General features: G+C 40.7%; 1 protein-coding gene across 1 annotated transcript in view; it reads right to left on the reverse strand.

Annotated features, from left to right (window-relative positions):
* The window catches only part of Rp1 (RP1 axonemal microtubule associated), a 137,703-nt gene that overhangs the window by 90,302 nt on the left and 28,256 nt on the right, over positions 1-19,145 (reverse strand). Inside the window, exons 2-4 of the mRNA XM_057790865.1 lie at positions 17,047-17,685; positions 16,227-16,398; positions 1,185-1,348 (exon numbers count right to left, since the gene is read on the reverse strand). Coding sequence (XP_057646848.1) covers positions 1,185-1,348; positions 16,227-16,398; positions 17,047-17,685 — 975 coding nt within the window. The remainder of the gene's footprint in view (positions 1-1,184; positions 1,349-16,226; positions 16,399-17,046; positions 17,686-19,145) is intronic.

Here is a 19,145-nt window from a genome sequence, read left to right on the forward strand (position 1 = left end):
TTTTATAGAAACACACAAACCACCAAAACTTATACAAATGTATCTTTTATTTGTGTATGTGATTCTCATGCCTTTTCTTAGCACCTACTATAGTAAGGTGTATGTGTTCTGGTGAACGGACATTGTCTTACTGTTAATGTTTGTGTTTTGTGTTAGTATCATCTAGGCATCTGGTTTGGGATGATTGAGGTGATTCTAGTTCATGATATCTGGTCTTCTCTTAGATGGGGACGTGTTCCTTGGTTTCTGTTGCTCTCTCCGGATCTTAAGAAATTGTGGTGGGTGTGGGTTTCTTGGAAGAGACTGCTTCTTCAGGTTCCTGGGTAGCAGAGAAGTGGGGTAGGAGTAAAAGCTGAGAGGCACTTCAGGAAAGATCCTGTCCACACCAAGAGGGAGGGTCTTCAGGGAGTTGGAAGCACAGTTGGAAGAGTGGTTCCTACAAGCAAGTTGAAATAAGGCAAAAAACTAATCTGAAGAGATAGGGATAAAAGGGCCATGGGGATCCTGGGTCCGAACCAAGAGTTAGAGTCTTCCAAAGATGGAGTTGAGGTGGGAAGAGGGGTACCAACAAGTAGGTTGTTACCAGGTTGATGGTGAGAATAGAGAGAGCGTAATGGAAGATAATAAGCACAATGTGAATCACCCACCTGAGTCCCTTCCAAGTATGGTAAATGAAGGTCCCAGGTAAAAAGTGCTTCTAGGTATCTGGGACTGACGCAAAGAAACAGAGAGTACTAGAAAGAGGTGCTGAGCGGGTCCATAAGAAAAAGGAAATCTGGGTCCACTCCAAAGTTAGATGGAGTCTACAGGGAATGGAGGTAGGATGGGAGAACGGGGTCCTGAAAGAAGTCTGCTTCAGGACCCAGATGAGACTGGAGAGACTTTAATGGCAAACAGGAAGGAGAGTGAAAATTGCCTATCTAGTGCCAGCCTGGTTTGGCCGAAACCACATAAAAACAGTGACTATTAAGGACAAAGCATTTCTCTCTAGCTTATGTTTCTTCCTATGAGGTGGACTTGTGGTAAACCTGCAAGGACAAAGATAACCATGAATTTCTTTTAACTGACCATCTACAAGACACATGGTGTTTAAAAAGAAGGGCCTATTGACAAGCTACACTCGTTCCAAAGTTCCCACACTTGTATCACTTCATTAATAGTTTTTACTCCATTTTATGACTTACAGTAAAGATGTCTTTGTGTCCAGCCTGGAACTGAGCCCCATCTCTTCCATAAAGATATATAGGCACTGAGCTTCTGCATTCTCCATATAATACAATGTAAACCTGCGAGCTGGTCCCTGCGTCTGGAAAGTCACTCGTCAGGACTGAAACCTTCCAGTTTCCACCTACAGAAGCACATATAACACAGATTGATGGCAGGCCATTATAAAGACAGGGTTCAAGACAAAAAAGTTCTCCTTTTCAACTTACCTGTAAAAGTATCATAACGTTGGGTTTTACATCTGGTTTTATAAAATCTCAATATAAATACCAAACCTACATTGTGCTGGAAAATATTCCCCAAAATAAATTTAAAAACAAGGGTAGAGACTACTGGCCTATTGTAGTTGGTCATGCTTCATCTCTGAGAGTCACACTAGAACTCCCAGTATTTTGATTAAATATCTACAATATTCTTATGTCTAACGTGTAATATGTATGAACAGAAATAGTCATTTTAAATGTTTATTTTTATACGTGTTCTTTCTAAAATAGTCAGAAAGAATTTGAAACATCTTACATCCACTATTTTAACTGTCCTAGATAAACAGATAATACTAAGGTTAGCAATGATGAGAAAAACTGTGTGTCTCCAGGAATACAAAGTACTGCTCTACAATAAATGACTCATTGTGAATATAATAAAGTTCCCTGTATTCTGCTGCTACAGTTTTATTTGAATGTGGCAGGTATTTTGTGTGTGGGGGGGTAAACATTCAAAATGCAACCTACGTGTGAATTACTGAGAAATTAGAGAGCATATCCTCAATTCTACAAAAGTAAACAACAAATTCAGAAATTCAGATGACAGTCTGTTCATTAGACTGTAATTTTTGTTCTAAATTTAAAGCAAAGTATATTTTATATTTGGTCATTATGATAAATAATCAAATTTTAGATTCAAATTTTCTCTGTAGCTTTGGTACCCGTTCTGGAACTAACTCTTGTAGACCAGGTTGGCCTTGAACTCCCAGAGATCCGCCTGCCTCTGCCTCCCGAGTGCTGGGATTAAAGGCGTGCGCCACCATCGCCTGGCAAACCTCAAATTTTTATTTTACTTGTCAAACACATGATAAAAAATCATACCAGTATCGTCTTGGTAGATGTTCAGTTTGTAAGTAAAAAAAAAAAAAAATTCTCTAGTTAGCAGAAAATACCAACCCATTTTGTTGTTGCTGTTGTTGTTTTACTTTTTGATCCACTTATTTATTTTACTTCCCAGATGCAGCCTCCCCCTTATCCTCTTACCCCAGTCCCTCTCCCCTACTCCACCTTCCACCTCCCAACCCTCTCTTTTTTAGTTTCCATCCAGAAAAAGAGAGGTCTCCTATGATTATCAATAAAAACATGGCATATCAAGTAAGACTAAGCACTTCCCCCTATGTTAAAATTGGGCAAAATGTCTGAGTATGAGAATTAGGGTCCCAAAAGCCAGTAAAAGAGTCAGAGAGAGCCCCTATTCCCACTGTTAGGACTCCCATAAGAGGACCAAGCTACACAGCTGTAACATATATGCAGAGGACCTAGGTCAGTCTCATGCAGGCTCCCTGGTTGTCGGTTCAGTCTCGGTGAGCACCTATGAGCCAGCAATAAAGAGATTCCCCTGCTTATCATCATTTCCAGCATTGCATGTGTTGTTGATGTTAGCCATTCTGAAAAGTGTAAGATGGAATCTTAGAGTCGTTTTGATTTGCATTTCCCTCATTGCTAGGGCTGTTGAACATTTCCTTAAGTGTTTCTCAGCCATTTGAGATTCCTCTGTTGAGAATTCTGAACCCCTGAACCCCTTTATTTAATTGGGTTGTTTGGTTTGTTGATATCTAGTTTCTTGAGTTCTTTATGTTCTGGAAATCAGCCCTCTGTCGGAGGTTGGGTTGATGAAGACATTTTCCCATTCTACAGGCTGTCATTTTGTCCTATTGATGGTGCCTTTTGCCTTACAGAAACATTTCAGTTTAATGATGTCAAATTTATTTATTTATTTATTTATTTATTTATTTATTTATTTATTGTATGTGCTACTGGTGTTCTATTCAGGAAGTTGTCTCCTATGCTAATGAGTTTGAGATTATTTCTCAATTTGTTTTCTATCAGGTTCAGTGTAACTGGATTTATGTTGAGGTCTTTGATCCACTTGGTCTTGAGTTTTGTGCAGTATGATAAATATGGATCAATTTGCATTCTTCTACATGCTGACATCCAGTTAGACCAACAATGTTTGTTGAAGATACTTTTATTTTTTCCATTTGTGGTGTTGGAATAAACTCAGCATGAAATCAATGCAACCAAAAGTAAAAAAAAAAAAGGAATAATTACGTTTTCAGGTTAGATTATAATTGGGAGCTCACACTACAGAACTAGGTATGACGCAGAGATGAAATCACATGCAAGTGTTCCCACCTGGTGTCCCTCTGTAAGCGTTAGTCTCTCTCCAGCCATACTGAAGATACTTTTAGCATCTGAGGCCCATATTGTCATGACGATAGCTAAGACATGATTCCTAGTTCTAAAATATCTAAAATTTTACAAGTCTGATGGACTCCTCATGAATTTACAGGACAACTCCTCAGACGACTTCAGTATTGGTCCAGTTCATCAACAATTGCCAGAAATATAAAATGTAGTGCCAAGAATTAAGTGTGAATCTTGAAAATAGGTCATTGGACTAAAAGCTAAAGGGAACAATCTGAATGTTTCCTGTAAAGCTCACCCCCACCTATTGACCCAACAGCTCATTAGGTTTTCTTGAGCTTCTGCTGAGACTTCAGTGCCTTGCCCTTCATTTGCTTTCCCTGGGGTTGACTGACAAATGACCGTGGTGTTTCACTGTATAATCCTCTACACTGGAACTGCAACTCGATTTACTAATAGCGTATTTCCTTTTGTTCTGAAAGGTGCTGTGCCCTCTAGCTTGAAGACCTGAGGAAATATCTATATGGTTAGATCCATCGCTCCCTGCTTCTTCCAAGTAGAAGCAGACAGCTCAGGTTGTCCCTGGCAGTCAGGTATTCTCCACAAGACATTCTTCAGAGAGCTCCAGCTCCTGATAAGGCATTGCACGACTGCCACCTGGTGGGCAAATGTGTAAGTCCACCACTCCGTTTTGGCCTCAGACAAGCATCCATCAGTAGTAGCTAGTCATCCACAGGGCTTATCAAGATGCATCCCATCTTGTTATAAAAACACCTGAGCTCTACTGGATTGAAAAAAAAAACTAGACTCCCCTTTTTTGGCCATTCAAAGTGCTTTACATAAGATCAAAAGTGAGATCTGTATGATCATAAATTTTCTTTACAATTTTCCTTAATATTATAAATTTCATAGTGTTGCAAGGTGTTCTTTAGTCAGGTCTCACACTATAGTTCAGGCTGCCCTGAAACTTACTATGAATTTTTATTTATTTCTTCGTTCATTCGATTAGTGTAGGTCTTGTATAAACAAAACATTCTTTAAATATTTATGAGCAAAATTTTAGATATTTCCTGAAATTGTTGAAATACTCTGTTTTACAAAATACAAGATAATTAGTGCTATTATTTACTAGTTTGGATATCCTTCTAAAGATAAGGATCTGAATCTATAAACAAGCAAAAAAATAAAACAAATGCCAACAACAGCATTTCTCATCCATACAGGATACATTAGGAACATTTCCCAGTAATGTGCTGGTCTGGAATATAAACATGAACATTAATTAATGTGGCCTCAGATCTCAGAAATCAACACATGCACATTTTTGTTGAAAGTCAGAAGTACATTATATGTCACCCTCTACCAATTGTCTTCAGTTTCATTTTTCTGTGTAATAATGAAGAGATGGAGAGGCAGGAAAGACGAAGAAGAAAAGTGGCTTTTTTCCCTTTTTTATTATTGTTTATTTTTATCATTTTTTAGCTTTCCATTCAGGGAGACACTACAAGAGTCTGGGGCAGATATGGAGGGACAGAGAGACAAGCAGGACTGGGGTGCACGATGTGAAATTCCCAAAGAATTAATTAAAAGCAAAACAAAACACCACCTCAAAGAGGGTCAAAGCTGTATCCTACAAGACAAAGGTATAGGAAAAGAACTTTCTAAATAAGACTCCAGAGCAAAAACTTGACAGCTTGGACCTCATAAAACTAAAACACTTCTGATAGGTCTGAGCTAGGTCCTCTGTCTGTGTTATAGTTGTGTGGCTTGGTGTTCTTGTAGGAGCGGAGTTGTCTCTGACTCTTTATCTGCTTTTAAGACCCTCATCCAGCCTTGATATGAGAGTCTGTGCCTAGTCTTGTAACTTGTTTTACCATGTTCGGTTGATATCCCTGAGAGCCATGCTCTTTCCTGAAGATAAATGGAGGAAAAATGAATCTGGGGGGCGGGAGACGGGAGGGAGAGGGGGTAGGGAAACTGTTTGGGATGTAATATATGAGAAAAGAATAAATAATTTAAAAAAAACTGAAATATTTCTGTAGTTATATTTCATTTATATTTTAATAAATAAAGCTTGCCTAAAGATTAGAGAGTAAGAGAGCCCCACTAGTCAACCTTACAGACCAGGCAGTGGTGATGCACGCCTTTATTCCCAGTAGCCGTGCTAGTTTGCCATGGAAACCGGGTGGTGCATGCCTTTTATCCCAGTGGTACAGGCCCTTTAATCCCAGCCCTAGAGAGAAATATAAAATGGGGCAGGCAGGGAGGTGGGACAGCTCTCCGTCACAGTCTCATTCTGAGATTCCTGGAGGCAGGATGGCCATTTCAGACTGAGGCAGAGGTAAGAGCCAGTGGCTGGCTTTTCTGACCTTCAGGTAGAACGCCAACTTGTGTCTCTGGGTTTTTATGAACTGGGCTACACATTTCTGTAAACTAAGGAAACAATCAAGTGAGTGAAGGAGAAACATACAGGACAGAGATTATCCTTGCCAGCTACACATCTGACAGAGGATTAATAACCAAAATAACTCAAAAGCATGAGGAGTCAAGGAAAAGATGACCCAAAGGGGGAAAAAATGGGCCAGAAATTTAAACAGAGAGTTCTCAATAGAAGAAATAAAAATTGGCTAAGAAATACCTTTAAAAGTGTTCATAATCCTTAGCAATTGGGTAAATGAAAATTAAAACAATTTTGAGATTCCCTCTGACCCTCGTCAGAATGGAGAAGATCAACATAACAGCTGACAAGAAATGATGGTGAGGTTGTGTGCAAAGGAGAACCCTCATTCGCTGTCAAGGAGAATGCACATTTGTCCAGCCACTCTGGAAGTCAGTATGAAGAACCCTCAAAATATTAGCAATAAATCTATCATGTGACCCAGCTATACCACTCCAAGGCTTATGCCCAGAGTAGACATCCTACTCCCTGATCCTTGTTCAGTTTATTATTGTCCTATTCACAATAGCTAGAAAATGGAAACAACCAAAATGCCCTTCAACAAATGACTGGATAATGAAAATGTAGTACTTATACATAGTGGAGTACAATTCAGCTATAAGGAAAAGTGAAATCGGGAAATTTGCAGGTCAGTGGATAAACCTCGAAAAGAGGATATCGAGCGAGTTATACCAGATTCACAAACACCACATGTTCTCTCGTATGCAGTTCCTAACTCCAGATCTTCAGATGTGACTATATAACATGGAGTAATCACACAAACCAGGAAAGTATAAAGGGATCACAGGCACAGGGAGAGGCTTGAGAGGGAATAGCAGAATATAGGTGATATTTATGGAGAAACAGAAAAACAAGGAGACTTCAACTGGGGATGGGACGGAGGTCAGTATAAGAGGAGGAGAAACAAATATCACCAAGGTTATTTGATAAAGCTTCAAGAATCATTCTATATTTATAGGAAGTAATATACATATGTATTGGAATATAACTGTAAAGAAAAATTAAATCATGAAATTTTCAGGTAACTGGATGGACCTGGAAAAGATTATTTTGAGCAATGTATCCAGTATCTGTAAAGACAAATGCCGCATGTTCTCTCAGTGTGCATTTCCTAGCTCCAGATGGAGAAGATTGATAGACAGACAGGTAGGTAGATGGCAGAATACTAGGAAGTCCTCTGTGAGACTGCCTCTCTTAAAAATAGCTGCAAAAACAAAACCTAACAATGATGGTACCAATGGACAATGCTAACACAAAAAAGTGAAGCCTCATGGGGTCTGACACCTACATAAAGAACTATAGGCACATGAGTGCTGAAAGAGGAAAAACTAGCCTCACCCAGCAACGAGTCTCCTAATTGGTTATCCAATACAAAGTAGCCAGCCTTGAAAGCAAATACACACAAGCAAGAAAAATATAATCAGCAGGCTATACTTACACATTGTGATTGTTCCTATACGTGGAACAATCATAATCAAAGAGGCTATCAATTTGAGAGTTGGAGTAGAGACATTAGAGGAGCTGTATGGAGTGTGTATGGGAGGTGTTGGAGTGGGGAAAGGAAAGGGAGACGTGATTTAATTCTATCTTAACTATAATATATAAAACTTTGTTAAAATAAATTTTAAAAATTTAATTTAAAGATTAAAATTTGACAGCACTTGAGAGGCAGAGGACTCTGTGAGTCCGAGACCAGCCTGGTCTACAAAAGCAAGTTTCAGGACAAGCTCCAAAGCTACAGAGAAACCCTGTCTTGGAAAAAAGATTATAATTTGTAGAAAACATACTGGAGGACAATGGTGACAACTGCCCTATAGAACACTCAGTAGCTTTGGTGGACGTCTGAGGAGATGAGATGAGGCTCTCTGGAACATGAAATTTTCAGATTGTGATAGAGAGCTTGCAATCACACTTTTATTCAATCGGCACTTAAAATAATAAATTAAGTACTTTAAAGTTACATTTATTCACTAATTATCCAATATGCTACATACATAGTTAATATTTTTTAAGACATATTTCTTGTCCTGGCCGTATTTCTGATATTCTGGTAAAAAATGTCATAGGTACAGAAAATCCTGTAACTTTAAAATGAAACCACATAAAACCATAATTACTAAGAAAATGAGGAACAAGGCAATGAAGAAAGCCAAATCAGTTTTATCCAAGAGTCTGTTTTCCAGATACTTGAAAGTAAGAAATTCTTAGAGAGGATCTAGCCTAAATTCCATCCCATACATTGTACCATTTTATGAAAAAAAAAACATATTGGAAAACTCAGTTAATGATTGGATTCATACTGTAGCTATAAATCATCTTGCTTATTATTGCTTTCAATATCTATTACATTTAATTGGTTTTCCTCTTCCCAGATGAAAAGAATTTCACCTTCTAAAATATAATATATTTCCAATATATTTCCATTTATGATATGTACAGATTTCTCAACTTGGCAAATAGCTAACACGTAATCTAGACCAAACAGTTGAAAGGGGAACTGATAACTGGGATTTTCTGTTACTGATTGGTTAGAATTTGTTCTTGAGTTCTGGACTCCATCAACTAAGTTGCTATTCTCATCAACATTTTTGGAGTTATTTGTCCAGTCGCTAGGGCTTGGTGCGATGGAATTTATATCCTCTACAACTAGCAATGGTGTATGCATGAGATCCGAAAACTTTTTCTCTAAATATAATTGGAATTTCTTCAAATCATTTTTTTCCTCTAAGTTCAAAGAGTTAATATGTGTGTGTTTCATTCTTTTATCCATCAAGTCAACCATGTTTTTGGAATAAAATTGATCAAATGGACCACCAATGGCATTATCAGTAAATGTTTTGCTCACACTCGCATTATTTCTCTCGCTTCTGAGTTTGGTTTTGTTTGACTGTAGCAGAAATGGGTATATTTTCATCCATAAGTGGTAACCCAAAGAATTTTCTATATCAGAATCTTTGCGGTAAGCAAAGCCTCGGTCTTCCTCATTTACAGGTTGAAAGGTAACTGCTAGTATTGGACAATGTTGACCACAAAGAGCATAGAGTTTATCCAAAGAGTCGCCTTCCTGAAGTGCACCATGAGTGATTTTACTCCCAGGTAATGGCTGAGTTTCAATAACATCACTGCAGACAGGGTGGACTTTATTGCCAGCAGGAGCAAAGGTTTGTGTAACAGATGTACACACTCTTTCAGATGGATAATTCGTCTTCTCCTCCTTGTGATGATTTGGCATTCTCTCTTTGGGATGGGTTTTATTCTGCACATCTAGAAAATCTTCACCAAAGGGCTCAGAGTCACTACCATGAGGAAAGTTAAAATAGTTACATTTCACTTCAACGGGTTGAGTCATTTCCTCCAGTTCTGAAGAGGACAATTCAGCCAATGTTGGTCCGGGAGCCAAATCTCCAAAGTGTGAATATGGCACCTCCAAGCTGTTCTTATCAACGAGAGTATCCACTGATGTGGTGTCTGCATTGCCATACATGCCAGTATTGTCAAGTGACACTCTCCGCAAGTGATTTTCCTGCAGGAGCCATTTGCCATTTTCAATTAGCTCTCCTTTCTCTCTTTTCCTAAGGACCTTGTCATGCTCAGCTGGTTTTGTAACATGTTCTAGGGTGTTACCCCCAAAACCTTCTCTCATGCCCATGACATCACCTTCACCTTGTCTTTCCTCCTGGAATTCCTGAAACAGGAGTGAACTTCTAGATTCCTGTTCGGAAGAGATCAATGACTGGGACTCAGAATCATTAAAATTTGTTTTCTTAGCACACCGAACTTCTATGGGATTATAAGGGCAAACTTGAGATCTGTGTATAGACCCATGAAAAAATTGTGGTTTGATAATCTCTGCTTTGCCATAAAGCTTTTCTATTGCCCTTTTAACAATTCCTCTATTGTGCTCTTTCTCGTGAGCAGCGTCATCATTGTCTCTGTGACCATCACTGGATGTTTTATGAGGATGCCCCCTCTCACTGTCTGGTCTACAGTCTGACCAGTCTGAAGTCACTTTACCATCAAGTGAGGACTCTGTGTAATTTACATTTTCAATACTTTCTACCATCATTTTAACTCTCATCTTATTTTCTCCTATACTGATCTCCTTTTCCATATTTTTATTAGAATCATAGCAAAAACCTGAAGATGGTGATGTCACCTGCCCCCTACCAATTTTCTCCAAAATCACATCATTTCTTCTTTCGTCTTCTATAGTATTCCTACCTGATATATGCATCGACTTCAAACTCATTCTGGCCTCTAACTCTTTTTTCATGGATTCCTCAGTAGCTTGCTCTTCAGCACTTACTTTTATATTAAAAATATCTGTGTCTTGGCTTTCTAATTCTTCAAAAGATTCTAATTCTGAAATGCTATTTCTTTCATTTGATGTCATGCTATTGGTTATGGACCCTGGTTCTTCAGAAGTTCTTGATTCTTCCTTATCAAAAGATAGATATTTCTTTTTATTCACAATTTTCTTAAGTGAGTAATTTTTTAGTTCTTCTAGAGAGCTATAGTCCTTATCAAATTCAGGATCAGTTTTCCCTTGGAAAAGACCACAGGAGCTTATGTCACTGACATTTTGATGCGATGTTGATACATTAGAGTCATTTTTATGCACAGAGCCTACCAAAATATTTAAACCTTTTGGAACTTCATCAACTGTCTTGAGTTCTTTAGTTAATTCCAAATTATCACCACATTTGTTTTCTTCTGAATTCACAAAGTCAACCGTATTGCGGGCTCTGATGGGAACGTAAGTCTCAGCACTCAGGCAAGCTGCCTCATAGGTGCTCTCCGTCTGAGCACAAACCTTATGGGAACACACACCACCGGTAAGTAAACAGCCTGCTCCAAGGGAAGAAGCATCATTTGTGGAGAGCTGACTCATAGTATAACTATTACTAGTGAAAAGGGCGTTGCTCGGGTTACCTGCCTCTTTTGAAGGATAAGTCATATTCACAGTCCACACCTCATATTGAGAGGTGTGTTCCTTGTCAATCATTTCTGAAACACAGAGCTCAGGGTCACAGTCCTCGCTGGCAGAGTAACCCTCATGCAAGAGCATCTTCTGTGTTCTCTCATTTTCATTACACTTGACAACACTCTGAATGCTGGCTGCAGTACAATTTGCTGGTCCCGTATCTTGTTCCCTCTCACTGGGTTCACTATAATTTTTGGTTGATTCCACTAAGTTGGCAACAGCAGCCTTCAAGTCGTCAGCTTCCTCTGTGATGGCAATGTGCTTCAGAATTTCCAACAGTACAGATGTTTCTGTAGATCTGCTGGTAATCTTATGAGCATCATTTTGACGGAAGCTATTCATACTTCCCTTTAGGTTTAGTACCAAAAGCCAAGCGAGAAGGAGGTTAGTGGATGAATTGTATAGTGCAGAAGGAAATGCAACATCTGTTAATGAACCTGGAATTTGAGCAATACCATTCTGGTTTTTCTTGTTGCTAGCCACAAAAGCTTCCAGGTGTTGAAGCAACAGGGCCGGTAAGTAGTTCTTCAGAACATTCTCTCCCATGGGGTCTACCTGAGTGGCAGCCTCAATCCTCTGCCCTTTTGTAGCTAGGTTCATTTCTTGGTAAACAAGGCTCACTTCTGGTGTGGACTTTTCAGTAGATAAATGACTTTCAGTACTACGATGGTTAGCAGTGGCCACTGACCAAGGGCCACGGTCACGCAGAGAAACATCTTGACTCTCACAGGCATGTTTATCAAGCTCTTTGCCATGATCTTTAACAAGAGATTCACCAGCCTCTTGATTTTTATCGCCTGTCCAGTTGCCATTTTTAGTTTGGTGCTTATTACTTTCCATAACAAAACTATTTCTTTTTGAAGAAGCTGTGCGGAGATTATTTCCTGGAGAACCGTTACTGTTATAATTTACCACACTACTTCCATTTTTGCATAGTGGAGCTGAATTTCTGGGCTCAAAATCTTGATATGTATTTATGTTCTGCAGCCATCTCTGTACATAGTTCTTAACTGAATGATGGGGAATACCCTCAGGAAAATCAGGTTTTTTGAAGGAAGCTAATGGACCTGCCCTTCTCATAACATGCTGCTCACTTACTATAGCACCTGACTTCAATTTATCTACCTTTTGTTTTTTCTGGCTTTTTAAAGTTACGTGTAAATCATTAACTGTAGGGGCTAAACTCTTGCTTGTCACTCCTCTTAAATTCTCTGTTCCTATCTCCACTTGTGACTGTGGACTAAGAAAAGGTTTCTGGTTTTCCTCAAGGATATTAAATACATGAAGTAAACTTTGATTCTCCAAATTACTTTTGAAAAGGTTAGATTCACTGTGGAGAAATACTTTATCTCCTTGACCAATTTCTTGTTTCCTGAGTCCTCCTAAACTTGTCATCTTTAGTGGTCTGGTTTTCCTTTTGACTAAAAGTCTTTGAGTCTTAGGATTTTGAAAGCCATTCAACTTATTTTTATGGAAATTCTTGGAAATTTTGGTACTGATATTATTACTTTGGGGGCAGAAATGATTTGATTCAGTTATCACATCACTTGGATCAGGGCCTTCCTTACAAAATCTCCCTCCTTTAAGAAGACCATCTGAATCTCTCAGTAGTATTTCCTGGGTAATTGCTCCTTCTTTGTTTATCTTCCCAGTTTTTTTAGAGGTTCCTTTGGTTTCAAACACTTTTTTCTTATACCTGGGATTTATCATATGTGGCTGAGATTTCTTCTTCTTTTTGATGGGAAAAGAGGATAAAACCTGCTTTCTATTTTCTTGAAGTTCTGTTAAGCAAACTTCCTTAACTAGTGTGTCTACTCTTGTGGTTAGAGCTGAGGATCCTACAGAAGGAACCTCAGAAATACTTTTGTCAGTTCCAGAGTTGTTACCAGAGGAAAGAGTTCTATCTGCTGCAATCGAACTGCCCCTGTCATGGGTGTTACCACAAGTTCTGAAGCGCTTAATACCAGTTTTATCTGACACTACACTCTCAACTATGCCTTCCTCCACAACTGAACTCTCCGAAACAGTTGGTGGTAAACCGTTGCTGTGGCACATCTTGAAGACCTTCTGACTTGTAATTTCTATAGCACCAGCGTTTACGGCATTTGACGTGAGCAGTCCACTTTCCTTCGATCTTTCTAGTGTCGACTCATCTTTGCTCTGGATATGAACAAGTTTATTAGATACTGATGACATTTTGCTGCAAGAATGTGCAAACACATGATACTCAGATTTTTCCCCACCCTCTCTTTCTTCACTGTAGGAAAACTGCTTCTCCTGAACCTCCGTTTCAGATACTAGAGTGACAGTGCCTATCACAGACTCCTTTTGTCTCCTTCTCCTTGGCCCAGGGGTTGGGGGCCTATAAAAACGTTTCACTTGCTTCTGGCCTCCCTGAATAACATCTGTGTCCACAGAAACATTCTCCCAACCAGCGGAGCTGCATGATTCAGCCTGCTGCTCTGTCTTCTGAGAGTTTTCTTCCTCTGTCAGACTGCCCTGCTGAGCGGTATCTGTGACATCTTCCGACAATGCGCGTGCTGCATGCTTTAGGCTGGATGGTCGCTTATCCGTTCTTCCCGGATAACTGCTGTGCTCGCTCCTTTCATCATTGATTGGAAGCCCAGCTCTGTCGACAGTGGCTGTCCACTTTACGGTCTCTTCTTTGATCTTGAATCGAACCTTCATCACCACTGTCATAGTGCCATCCTGATTAAAGACAACGGACTTCTCAATACCGTCTTCGGAAGGAAACGCTGGCAGATCCTGAGAATCACGCTTCTCCAAGGTCAGGCTGTTTTCAGGGACTACAGAACAGTCCGAAGAGCAGTCGCATGTTTTCTCAGAAGCCAGGGACTCGATCTGGGAACTTAGGACTGAAGGCCTGCGTGCGCTCACTTTCAAGATTTTAAGAGTAAAAGATGTCATGTTAAAACCCAGCAGGGAAAGGGAAGTTGTAAATATCCAAAGGAAGATGCAGCAAAGAGAAAAGAAAAGAAAAAATTAGTACAAAATACCATTTTTTCTGTATTTTGCAATAAAATGTTACAGATGCATTTCTAAATTCTATATACGCAATGGTTATTTGAGAAATCTTACTACAGTTTCTGGGTTTTTTTTTTTTTCAAACCACTATGAAATGTAAACTAATCATACTTTAATGGAGACATATTTAGAATTTTAAATTTAATTTATAAAGGAATGACAATAAGAAGAATATAAAGTACAAATTACTAGTGATTATATTGGGTAAAATGTTTTCTGTGTGGTTTATTTGCTTACTAAAACCAGAATCTGACGAAGTTCTGTAGATCCCAGTAAGAGAGCTGGCAAGCAGCAGTATGTGGTGGGTTCCATTTAAGCATGTGCAGGAGACACTCAGCAGCCTTATGGAAGCTAACCATATTTATACTTGATCAGTCAAACAATATTTAAATTTTATTTGTGTCATCCGTGCAGTTAATTTATTTACATATACACAAAACACCAGCATTTGACACAGCCCAAGTGTGGCTTTTAATATGAAGTCTGTATTTAACCTTAGTATTTGTGCTTCTTAGCATGAGAGATTTCTTCCTAGAAGTCCCTATAGATTTGTACATGTCCCCTAAAGTAATTGTCTTTGGAGTTTTCAGAGCTAACCCTAAAATACTATTTATAGTTTTTGGTAAATAAAAATTTCTCATTCTTAACTTGATGAAGTAAAACTTAACAAAGCTCTCATAGCCCCAAAATTTATCAAAAAAAAATAAAGAGTTGATAAGAGACACAAAAAGAGCAAGTCCACTTCAGAAAATTGATCAAGGTAAAACAGTGCAACTATATGCATAATATACGCTTGGCAATTAATACCTACAAAATAGGTGCATGAACAAATATGAATGTACTCCTGAAATAATCAGATAAAGGCGATAAATTATTTCAGCCATACTAGCAATAAGAACAGGGATTATTACTACTTCTTAAAATAAAGATTACTCCAAGTCTAAAGAGAATGAAAACTCGAACTCGTGTGTAAATGGCAATCGGCACTGAGCTTCTATTTTCTTGGAGGTAATGAGCACAGTGAGTGACTGAGTTGCGCTCTCCCACGCTCTTGGGCCTCAAGATGCCCTGTTTCTCCCCATCCCAGTGGCAGTGCCACGCTGCTAATCAAACCCTAAAATTTCAAAAGTTAGATTATTGTTACTGATGTGAACTGGCTGAACAAACTACTTTATTTTGATCAAAAAATGTTTCTGAGCATAGATAATTTTACAGGAACAGCTTCAGAAGGGAGAGTATATAGTTAGGGTTTTTTTTTATTTATATAGACCACTGATTTACTCAGCTATGAATGCTCCTTCAGACAAAAGTCTACAGCTACCACAGAAGTCACTTGTACAATTCTATAAAACTCTTTCCAAAGCAAAAAATTCTGACATTTTGTTTAAAAAAAAAAAATAGCTAGGCAGTGATGGCGCATGCCTTTATACCTATAATCCCAGTACTCAGAGGTAGAGAGAGGTGGATCTCTGTAAATTCAAGGCCAACTTGGTCTTTAGAGCAAGTTCCAGAACAGGCTCCAAAGCTACAGAGAGACCTGGTCTCAGAAAACAACAACAACAAAAAAAGTATACTTCATCCATGTAAAAATGTGTATCATTCATTATTTGGAAAAGTCTTTCAAAAAGTCACCAGATATCTGTGACTGTTTCCTACTATACATTAGAGAATTTCTGTGGTGATATTGTTTGTTCAAATCAAGCTGGCCTGAGATCAGAGGGCAGAGCTAGCCATTAGTTAACCATAGAGATCTGGAGGTTTGTACAGACAGGCAGGAAGTGGTATGGCTGGGGGAGAGAGGAAGTGATAAGGAGGAAGGAGGCAGAACCTCAGTCTCTTTTTAGCCAGAAAGCTGAGAGGTGAGGTGGCCGTGGTTGGCTCCTTCGTCTCTCGGATCTCTCAGCGTTTTCCCCAATACCTGACTCTGGACTTTTATTATTCAGACCTATTAGAACCTGTGCTACAAATCTCATTTGGAAGACTTTTATTCCTCTCATAGTTTGTCTTTTGTGATAAATGAACCTGGTCCTTTAAATACAATTTTTTCCTGGTAAGGCAAAGAAAAGTTTCAGAGCTAATAAGTGACTATCTATGAGAAACTTACTCTTTCTTTTCTCTAACGTGGGTTTACCCTTCCGGTGCACGCGATGAGAGACCCCTGGTAACCTAGCAGGAAGCAAGGACTTTTGGATGTCGTAGTTTCCTGGCTTAAATGGCTCCCTTCCAGCTGCCACCACAGCTCCCGAGCTCAGTAGCACTGCCTGGAGACTAGGCACCTAGAAGAAACCAGAATCATTGTCCACACATGAGCAGGTACTGATCTTTCCGTGAGGTATATTTATAACTTTGAATAGCTCACATTGGCATTTTCTTAGATACCAATCACGCACACAAAATTAATCTAAGCATGATGGGAGATGGGTGTAAACAAATCCATAGACACTTATTGGGCCTGCATACTAGCTAGAAACTGACAGACTAGTTTTCTGGAATAACTAAATATCTTTAAAAGCAATATCAAATTCCCCACCAAAGTCCGCAGTTACAGCAGCCAAGTGCCCGCCAATCCAGAGCCAACTGCGCAAGGGCATGAGGGAGAGCAAGGTTGAAAGCTGATCTCTCCGCAGACCCCGCAGACCCTGCAGACCTGCTACGGGGATACTAGAAAGATGCTTTTTCTAGATGGGAAAACACTACCCTTGGCCACTTGCTTCCAAAGAATACTATGAAAATGGTATTCTTTAACAAAACATTGTAAGTCAATGTTCACGGACCACAAATGAGGGACGCCTTCCGACCCAATAACCCATAAGATTCTGTCAAGATGACAAAGATTTCTAGAACACACGTACGTGCACATGTGTACATGCACACGTGCACACACACACACCGGAGATGACTTAGGAGTCAGCAAAAACACTCACTTTTCTTCCGTCCGTGGCATACAGTTTGGCCACTGGCCACTGCATGACCTGCGTCAGGTACTGCAGAAAGGCCTCGAAGCTCTGCGTAATTCTCCGGCTGAGAAGGATCACACGCCTGGTCTTCGGGTCGCCGTTCCGGAAGACCACAAGCCTCCTCGGAGCACGGAACATGCCGGGAGCAGTGGTGGGCACCAGGGCAGTAGCAGAGCCGAGGTGCACATGTGTGCTAATAGAGCGGCTGCTGAGCCAGGGCCGAGGGCGCCGGCGAGCCTTGTCCAGGTCAACTGGCAGCACCTTCCTATTGTGGGAGCACAGGTAGGACTCGCCGTCCTCCAGCTCCTCCAGCCTGGTGATGCTGTGCCTTCCACGGGATGTGCTGATGTTCCTCACCCCAAAGGGCAGGGGTACCTTCCTGGATAAGTTGTCCAGGAGAGCATCGAAGGTCTTAAAGGAACGAGGATTGACCACCACCTTCACACCGCCAAACTGGGGGTCTCCGCTCTTGTAGAAGCTGATGCGTTTAGCCACCACAGGGTGAGTGACATTTGAATGGCGAGGGATAGGAACTTGACCTTCAGAAGAAGTCAGGTGAATCACGGAGAAGCTAGTAGACGGTGCCTCACTCATTTTGGCTGAGACCTAAAGAGGGAGGGAAATTGGCTTATTTTCACAACGGTCTGGAGCCGTGTCACTGAGACTGTATGGTAATGCTAATGCTTGTATGTTTGCCTGCTCCACCTTGTGATTTTAGGATATAAAAGAATACTGGGCACTGGAAAGATAGCTCGGTGGTTAAGAGCTCTGACTGCTCTTCCAGAAGACCCAGGTTCAATTCCCAGCACCCACATGGCAGCTCACAACTGTCTATGACTTCAACATCTGACACTCTGACACAGACATACATACAAGCAAAACACCAATGCACAATAAATATATAAATTATACAAACTGGCCTAGAGATCAAAGCCTTTCAGGAACTGTCCTGGCTTTCGTCCAGCAAGGACATCTCCCCCCTTCCATTCTTGTTTGTATCAGAGTGCTTATTCCAGAAAGATCCCAACTACATCCCCAGCTCCTGTTGGTTCAGAGAGAATGCTGCCCTGGGGCCTCTCCGCACACTGAAGTCTCTGGAACTGGGAAGCGCACACTCTAGATGAGATTCTAGAGTCCTCTTGCAGCGGCCAAGGGGAATGTGAGACCCAGAATCAGTCAGTCTCTTTGAGTGTACGAGGATGAGGCTAGACTGGATGTTTAGACCAGCAAAGGACCCGTAGAGAGCTAGGCAGGAGTAAGGACCCCCAGGGAGTTAGGCAGAGTAGCCAGGTAGACTGGATCACCCAGCAGGAGTTTGCATCTGAAGCCTTGATGGGATACCAGTGTGGCACTGGTCTCCAAAGGAAAAGTAGATTGGTCACCAGCAAAATAGACGAGGAAATTAAAATGGGAATGTCTAACTTACGAATAAACGGTGAATGAGTCTATGAGTCCTTGCAGTGGCCCACAGCTCTGGCTATGGGATCTCATTGGGTCCCAGCCTGCAGTTCTGCTGAGGTTGTTTCACCTAAATGGGCACTCATATTCCATAACAAGAGGTGACTGAGCACAGGGATGCATGTGGTCCTAATGTGAGACCTCTTAAGTCGCCGGGAAGCAACCAGGCAGGTGTGCGCCTATGTGTCCTCCACCACACCCCCATACACCACAGTGGGGTAGGCACACAGAAACTCTCCTGACCCTGGTTGTGGAACGTTTCTCATCATGGGGTCTATGCCATCCCAGTGTGAGACTCACAGACTGTCAAGCCTGAAGGACCAAGGAAGCACCCCCTTTTGCTTCCCCAGAGGATGAAATCTTGCACATGGTGCAACCTCCCAGCTGACTCCAATTACCAGTGCCACACAGAGACAGTCCCAAGACCGTCTGATCTGGCCCCTTCAGTGGCATCAACCCTGATCCAATGCTCACCAACCTCAACCAGCCTGCCAGGGCCGCCACACCCCAGCTGGCTGCGTTCCAGGAAGAGCCTGTTCTAATATATCAACTAAGGGCATGTCCAGGCCCGCCACTCATCCAAGAAGATTGTAGTTATGTTATCCAGC

The sequence above is a fragment of the Chionomys nivalis genome, chromosome 16, assembly GCF_950005125.1.
Source record: "Chionomys nivalis chromosome 16, mChiNiv1.1, whole genome shotgun sequence".
Classification (NCBI taxonomy): domain Eukaryota; kingdom Metazoa; phylum Chordata; class Mammalia; order Rodentia; family Cricetidae; genus Chionomys; species Chionomys nivalis.